Raw genomic sequence first — 8,997 nt, forward strand, 5'->3', positions numbered from 1 at the left:
CTTCCAGAAGTAGATGCATTTAGGAATCTTTAAGATTACTTACAACAGAACAGCAATGCATTTTATGGACGACCGTTTCGTGAACCTAGGAGAGGAGGTAATTCTGACTTTGCTATGACAATCTGGCGCTTCTGAATCAGCTACTGTTTTGTTATTAGTTTAAGTATTTGCTATTGACTGTTCAAATGCGGAGTTTTGCGCATCGTATGTGTGTATGTGCGCGAGCGAGCGAGAGAGAGAGAGAGCGTGAGAGATAGAGCGAGAGAGAGAGAGAGAGCGAGAGAGAGAGCGAGAGAGAGAGGGAGGGGGGGGGGTCACATCACAGTGGAGTCAGCTGTCTTAACCGTGGCTTGTGTACTGCAAACACATACCAGCTTCATCACTGTGTCTGTCATGCGACTCTGTTCCCCTTTCGGGCTCGGTCTTTACATTTATTTTGAAAGACGAAGCTCGCGATTATGGTAAGGGGGTGTTACATTTCTGACGAGTGCTTGCGGTGTTCGGCCAATCAAAATGAACTGGGTCAGCTGGCCAATCAGAGCAGACTGCGCTTGTCGGAAGGAGGGACTTTGTAGAAAACTAAGCATTTGAGAGAGGCGGGGCATAGAGGACCTACAATAATGTACAGTATTTGATTATGTGTTTTTTTAACATTAAAGCATGTCAACATATTCTGTTACACCAAATACACAAAATAATTATCTTTTAAAAAAGCATCATATGACCCCTTTAAATCTCATTTTGTAAAAAAATTAAAAAATAAATTGTGAATCGAATCATAAAATCGAAATCAAAATCGTGAATCGAATCGAATCGTGAGTTGAGTGAATCGTTACATGGCCATGGCCCAAACTTTCACTAGGCTGAGCTGGAAAGAGACTGATGGATTTGAGCAGACCGCTCAAAATGTTTGGATGGTGCCTGGGATGCTCAATGTTTACATTTTTGGGGAAGATAAACCCATGAATGCATACTGAAATTTTACAGTCCAAGATACAAATCTTAAAGTCCAATTCAAACACATAATACATTTAGAAATGTTATCTCAAAATCTCTCCCATCTGTCTAAAAGCAGTTAGATATATACTGTCTGACTGGTTATATCAATATCATGCTTGAAAGTGAATACTGAATCCAAAAGCAGACTACTCTTAAAGCATTCATGAAATCAAGGACCATGAAACTTACTTTGAGGTAAAAACAGAATAATATGCCTTTTTATCAGTCATCTCAGTTTTCACCCTTCTCTTTTTACCTATTCACATTCTGGACTGCAAAAGTGTAGGCTAAGCATTAGAGCTATATTGATACTAAGCTTGATTTTTTTTTTAAAGAAACATCAAAGTTGTTTGCTGTGAGCATCTCGTGTGGCCACCAGTGTTGGGAGTAACGCCTTACAAAAGTAATAATATTACAGTAGTATATTACTTTTTGCTGTAACGCAGTAATATAATGCATTACTAATACAATTTGGGTAATATTATTACTCGTTACAATCTCAGTAACGCAAGTTACAACAACATTTTAACTCAAAATTAAGTGGTGAATTTACAAACACCGCAAAACAGCACAAGAGAAAAAAATCTGCGGGTAAAATAGTTTGTCTTTTTCCTGTTGCTGGAATTAGATGGTTGAGAGAACTGCAGAGACGGATTCTACATTTGTGAGATGGACACACTCCTGTTATTTTCAGTTCATCGGAGAAAAGGATAAGAATGCATAGTCAGGTGCAATATGTGCGACACCAAACTCTCAACATGGAGAAATAGCACGAGTTATCGGAGAGAGCTGTGGGGTCGGAGAAGAGAAAAAAGGTGGCGGACGAGCGCAAACAAGCAACAAAAATACGTTTAACTAAAAATAACAAAATCTGTTTTTATTAAATCATAGTCTATAAAATGAATGAATATGTGAAATATTTGACTTAAATAGCCTAATTAACAGATTAACAAAACGAAAGGAAAAGACTGAGACATGCTGAGTTTGGCTCATAGGCTATTTGTGTGGCACGGCACCACACAAATAGAATAAATTGTATGTACAGGTGTGTACATAAAATAAAATAAAGTTGTAGGGATGTACTAGGGTTTAGGGTGATAAATAAGTATAAGGTTATTGCACATACTTTAATTGCACAATGGGAGAACATTAACTGTTCATGAGGTAGATTGCCTGGGGAAAGAAACTGTTTTTGTGCCTGGCTGTCCTGGTATTTGGTGCTCTGTAACACCGATCAGATGGCAAAAGTTAAAAAAGGAGATGGCTTGGATGTGATGGATCCAGAGTGATTTTCAGAGCCCTTTTCCTCACTCTGGATGTATACAGTTCTTGGAGGGTAGGCAGGGGGGCACCAATAATCCTTTTCAGCAGTCCGAACCATTGATCCTGAGCTTCACGAGCACGCCAGCTCGCTTCCCCCGTCTGCGCGTCCTGAAGCGCTTGATCAGTGCCGCAGCTCCGCCAAGTACAACGTTCAGCAAAATGTCCGAATAAACGAAATTCGGTAGAAGATTGTGTGGTGTGTTCTGCCGAATGTTCAGCAGCTCATCCCTGGTAAAACTGATCGTGTTTGAGAAACAAAAACCAGGAAAAATCAGAATAAAATACAGTCAACCAAACATATAGATACACTGGTTAATTTAAATAGTGCGTACTGCGTAGTTACAAGCCGTGCCGTTCAGCCTGAGCTCAGGCCAAACACACATTTGCTCATGTGAAGAGGATGTTTTTTTAAGCACGATATGTAAGCCTGTTCGAATGATCTGTATGACCAAAAATGACGGAGTATTTTTTTGTTGTTTGTTTCCACTGTTCGATCGCGCCGGCGCCTCACACACACACAGCATTGCAAGAAACAAAAACCAGGAAAAATCAGAATAAAATACAGTCAACCAAACATATAGATACACTGGTTAATTTAAATAGTGCGTACTGCGTAGTTACAAGCCGTGCCGTTCAGCCTGAGCTCAGGCCAAACACACATTTGCTCATGTGAAGAGGATGTTTTTTTAAGCACGATATGTAAGCCTGGTTTACATAATAAAGAATAGTTTTGCATTCAAATACATCGCAAATATGGACACATTTAATTGGATTAATGCCGAATGAGAGAGGTAGGCTGCGCGAGAACGCCATTTGCTTTCAGTTTCGCATTGAATTAGCCAGCCTAATTCGTTTTGGCTTGTTTAGCAGCTTATATTTTTCATTCTTGTTTTCTTCTGAAACCGTTCAAAATAGCCTATAGGCTAGGTGTTGTGTTTATTGTTTGTATATTATAACATTTCGCTTTATTTACCGGTGTTATTTATGAATGTAATAATGCAGTTTGTGCTTATCTGTGTTTAACATAAACTAGGCTACAACATAACATTAATGTAGGCCACCACACTGGTGGCCACAAGCTGCTTTAAGTACGATAGTGCATCTCATCCTCAGGGACTGCACCAGATTTGCCATGTCTTGCTGTGAGATGTTTCCCTGCTCTTCCACTAAAGCATTTGCAAGTTCGCAAACACATCTGGTTACATGTGATTTGCCACTGCAAGGACAATCACCTGTCCTTCCTATCTCCCTGTAGCACTGTCTTAGCATTTTACATTGTGGACACTGGTTTATTGCCCTGACAACGTTTACAGTCCTCATGCCTCCCTGCAGCAGGACTATAGCATGTTCATGCAGGGGCATGGGAATTAGGAACCCGGGGCATCTTTCTTCTGGTGTTTTACAGAATCACTAGAAAGGTCTCTTTAATGTTCTAAGTTATTGTAACTGTTCAAGTTCAGTTTTTTCAAGTTCAGTTTTATTTTACTAGAGCACGTTTAAGCATGGAACATGGCCGACCATAGTGCTGCAAAACAAACCGTAAAATACAATAAAGAGAAAAAAAAATCAGTACACAAATTAAATCCATACAAGAGCCACATTCTGCTTGCTACATAATAAAAACCAAAGAGAAGAGATGGGTTTTAATATATGACTTGAAGTCAGATAAAGTGAAAGCCATCCTAATGTAAACTGGTAAGTTGTTCCAGAGGGTGGGACCAGCCACTTCAAAGGCTCTAGATCCCCTGGTCTTGAAGCGGGTTCTAGGGATCTGGAGGAGGAATTTGCTCTTGTGACCTTAATTGCCTGTAAACTTAAAAACTATCCCACAGGTGCATGTGCAATAATTGTTTGTGGTTCATTGAATAAGCATAAAATAGAGTTCAAACCCTTTGCAATAAAGATATGTAAAGCTTATTTGGATACAAAAGTATCTTTAAAATACAGTAACCTGAAAAAGTGAAGATTAATTTTTGTCGGTTTCAGTAATTAAAAAATAAAATACCAATTCAAAACATTGAATTCCACATCTTTTAATATTGTATTACCTACCCAGGGGCACCTCATGTGACTTTAAAGTGATAGTTCACTCAAAAATGGAAATTCTGTCATTAATTATTCACCCTCATGTTGTTCCAAACCCGTAAGACCTTCATTCATCTTCAGAACACAAATTTTGATATTTTTGATGAAATCTGAGAGCTTTCTGACCCTGCATAGACAGCAATACAACTGAAACGTTCAAGGCCTAGAAAGGTAGTAAGGACATAGTTAAACTTAACATAACACATTAACATAAATAATCCATGTGACATCAGTGGTTCAGCTGTATTGTTATGAAGCTACAAGAATACTTTTTGTGCCCGATGTCAACGCACATTCACAAGAGTACCGGCGACGCATGCTGACGCATGAGCCGGCGTTCTGACGTAGAACCCGAATGTGTTGCACCTTGTTTTCAGTCAGAGGAATGCACACGTATGCACCGTGGTACTCTTGTGAATGCACATCAAAGACTGACACAGAAGAGAATAAATTGTTGATTTTTTTTTTCCCCACAAAAAGTATTTTCATAGCTTCATAAAATTATGGTTAAACCACTGATGTCACATGGACTATTTTAACAACGTCCTTACTACCTTTCTGGGCCTTGAACGTTTCAGTTGCGTTGCTGGGTCAGAAAGCTCTCTTATTTCATCCAAAATATCTTAATTTGTGTTTCAAAGATGAACAAAGGTTTTTTGGGTTTGGCATGACATGAGGGTGAGGAATTAACGAAAGAATTTTCATTTTTGGGCGAACTATCCCTTTAACTAATGTGTGGGTGTGATTGTATTAGCATGAGAAGCAATGTATGCTTGTCCAGTTTCTTTGTGTAATTCTACCATTAAGTGTGTTTCTGTATGTCTATAGGGGATGGAGGACACAGAACAGCTCCAGGAGAAGCTGTTGGAGAAGCAGGATAGCCAGCAGTACCAGGCTCTAACCCAGATGGACAGAGAAGCAAAGAGTCCTCTTTTTGAAGATGAAGGTGTACAACTAGTCATCAAGGATGAAGATCAACCTGTGCTCCATAATACATATGAGCATGCAAATGGGAATGTGTTACCCTCACTTCCACAAGATTGTGCACCACTCAAATCAGAGGATTGTGACGTGTTTCCTGTTGCTACCATGCCGCTGCACCAAGGTAATCCTCTCCCCAACTCTCACACACCGGAGCAATGGCAGCATGGGATGCTGGAATACAAGGTGCCTCCAGGTGCCCTTGCAAATGTTGAACAGTCTAGGCCAAAAGAGGGCCAAAACCAGGTGGGAATGGTGCTGCCCACTCTAAAGCAGAAACCCCTCACATCTCCAGAAATCCAACCCGAAAGGGCTGACCCCCCTAAAAAAGAAGAAGCATGCTTCAGTTTTAATCCCCTCCTCTACCCTAGGGGTAATCCTGGTATCATGTCCCCATTAGCTAAGAAGAAGATGCTGTCCCAAGTCAGTGGAACAGGACTGCGTAATAATTACCCATATGGACCGCCACCTCCATTAGTCAGTAGGTTGACCGGCAGTGGTACAGAAGGGTCATCTTCTGGACAGCACAGCTCCCAGGCTCCTTCCGCTGCAGAGACCAACATGGTGATCAAACGCCCATCAGTTATCCAGCATGCTCAAAGTTTCAAGTCCAGAGGTAGTGAGGACAGGAGGTCCTCAACAGAGGGCTCTCAGAAAGAGGGGTGTAATGAGGGAGAACCAATACCCCAGCCACAGCCTACCCTGATAAGAGAGCCATACCTTTTAAGGGCTGACCTCCATTCCAGCATGGAGAAATCTGCTGAGATGCCTCGTCCTGGCCAGGCTCCCAGCTTCCTGAGTGACTTTTATTCCTCACCTCACCTTCACAATCTAAGCCGACAAGCCGAGCACCACCTGAGCAAGGAGCAGATAAGCAAGTACCTTAGCAGAGATGTTTACCCTCGGGACTGTGAGACCGCCCAGGGCTTTCCCCTAAGCCAGCATCCCGACAATGTGGGTTTGAATTACAGTGCCCGGCTAAGTCAGAAAGAAAAGGGACCTCCTGCAGAAAGAGTAACAGAGGAGCAACCAACTGATTTGAGTCTCCCAAAATCCTCTCCACACAAACTGCCTCTTTCCACATCCTCCCTCTGTGGCATCCCACATCCCACAATACAACAGGACATTAAAAACTCCTCTCTCTTTCAAGCAGGCAACAGTCAGAGCTCAAGCATAGACTACCATCCCAGGGCCTGTCGTGTTCCTCCCATGACCGTGTCCAAATCTAAAAAGGTAACCGAATCTCACTCAAAGGTTCTGGATAAAGCACACAATGGCAGGGGAGAAGAGACCTTGGGTTACAAGATCGATGAGATGGCTCGGCCCATTCTGAGCTCCAAAAGCAGCCCACAGAACATCTGCACTGCACGGCCACTAAAAAGGACCCTTGAGGATTTGGAAAACGCACCGTCGGAGAAGAAAATTCGGGCTGTGACACCCTTGCACTGCTCGACACAAAGAGATGGTCCAGGGAAACCTAGGACACCGGAAGCTGACAGTGAGTCCATGAAGCCGGCAGAACCTACTCACACGGCATACATCAGCAGTTACTCATCGGAAGGCCACAAGATTCCCTTGCACTCTCACCTGTTCCAAGGACTGTATCCAGGGACATTTGTATCTCAGGTCCAGGACATGTGTGATAGCTTGGGCTCCCACGTTACCCCAAGTTACTCCCATCCACTGCAGTACTTGAAGAACCATGCTGTTCTGTCACCACTCATGCCCCCCTTCGCTATTCATTCCTTAATGATGCAAAGACAGTTCCTGTCCACCAATCCCGCCCACATTTACAGGCACCAAGTGGGCACCTCATACGGGGACATACTGCATCCTGGCTTCTACCCCATGTCGGCCCTTCACCCCCAGCCAGCTTTCAGTCCCCCTCAACTCTCTTCAGTGCACCCCAGCACTAAACTTTCCTAGGTGGCGCAGTCTGATATTCCCTGGCTGGACGAATATCCCCAGAAAATCCCATCAAGCATGGTCACACTATGTACCCAGTGAATAGCAGTGTTTTATAAACGCTTTAACACGGGAGCAGTAATTTCTGTTATTTACCTTCTTGCCACTCAAGTTTATGATTTGCACATTTCTTTGAACCGGGGCCAACTGGGCTGATCGTGGCTTGTACTCACCACACTGTTTGAAAGTGTCAGTTGGCTTGTTCGAAAACATGTTGCCTTGGCACAGGTGCCCAAGTGGAGATGGGCATGATGTCCACGGAGGCACCCAAAGGAAAGTCAAGTGACAAATCAGTGCAATGTGACAGTGCTACTTCGGTCCATTCTGAGAGCTCTTTTGTCTGAAACACTATGATACGATAATGCAAGAGCTGCCTGGGTAAATGTTGGACCTTTTCACATTACTCTTGACTGTATGTTTTTGTTGCTGTTGTTATTTTTTTTTAAATGTAACAGTGTGGTAGTTTTATATGTTTATTTTTCAATCCTACAAGGGTTAAGCAATGAGATATCACATTTGATAAAGACGCAAAAAAGAGACCCAAGTATTGCAGTTTGGTGTGTTATACAGTTACATGTAAATAAAACAAACTAAGCTTTCCTTGAAGGAATCTTAAATGTCAGTGATAAAATGTGAGGTAGGCTTCACAAGCTTCTTTGATCACTGTCTGCTGGCTCCCTTTCAGCTCCTTTTATGCCCAGCAAAACTCGCTCCTGATCACCAGAGCAATGTGGAATGTGTTAGTCAAATGTAGGACTGAGGTGCTTGTACATAACCTTCACAAACTGAATGCATTTTGTATCATGTTCACTCGCTACTGTAATTTCTGATTGCTCTGAACTGCGGGGCTTAAGAGCGATTTAGGACGGTGAGAGGATAAAATGCAGGACTACTTAAGTGTCAGAAAGTGAGTTTTGTATTTGCTGGTGTACACTTGTGCTTGCTTACTCAGAGGACTTTTTTATCAGGAGATACAATTGAAATTTAAAACTACATGTGGGGAAAACACATTTTAGGAGCACTTAGATAAGCCCACACAGGCTTTTCCAACCATTTCTGTTTAAGGATAGCTAACTGTTAAACTTTTAGATATTGTTTGAACTTTAGGTCTGTAAGTGCTGGCAGCAGTCAAATTTGCGTCTGTATTAAATGAAGTGTAACACTTGCCAGAAAATAGTTTTTAATTAAAAAAGCATGATTTGTTTGCACAAAAGATTTTGGGAAAATACCAAGAAAATTTGAAAAGCAACACACAGTACTCTTAGGGGTAATCAATTTTATATATTTTTTTCTTTTTTTCTTTCTTTTTGATGTATTAGTAGTAGAAACTAAACTTCAAGAAATGTATTTACTCCAACAACGTTTGGAGTAACACTCAAGGTTGCTATGTAACATTTTGTAATGAGTAATAAACAGTTTTATAACTTAATACAACAGTTCATCTATGCATGTTTTCATAATATTTGCCAAGATACTGTATTTTTTTAATTAATAATAATAACTACCTTAAAGGGATAGTTCACCCAAAAATTAAAATTCTGTCATTAATTACTCACCCTTATGTCGTTCCAAACCCATAAGACCTCCGTTCATCTTCGGAACACAAATTAAGATATTTTTGATGGAATCTGACCGCTCTCCCAT

At 41.4% G+C, this 8,997-nt stretch overlaps 1 protein-coding gene across 1 annotated transcript in view; it reads left to right on the forward strand.

The window, feature by feature from the left end:
- Positions 1-8,766, forward strand: part of arid5b (AT-rich interaction domain 5B) — a gene marked incomplete at its 5' end in the record, with an annotated part of 117,042 nt that extends 108,276 nt beyond the window's left edge. Inside the window, one exon of the mRNA XM_016283249.1 lies at positions 5,236-8,766. Within this exon, the coding sequence (XP_016138735.1) occupies positions 5,236-7,314 (2,079 nt within the window). The remainder of the gene's footprint in view (positions 1-5,235) is intronic.
- Between the last annotated feature and the right edge of the window lie 231 nt (positions 8,767-8,997).

This window comes from Sinocyclocheilus grahami, unplaced genomic scaffold, assembly GCF_001515645.1.
Source record: "Sinocyclocheilus grahami isolate Dianchi unplaced genomic scaffold, SAMN03320097.WGS_v1.1 scaffold172.1, whole genome shotgun sequence".
NCBI classification, from domain to species: domain Eukaryota; kingdom Metazoa; phylum Chordata; class Actinopteri; order Cypriniformes; family Cyprinidae; genus Sinocyclocheilus; species Sinocyclocheilus grahami.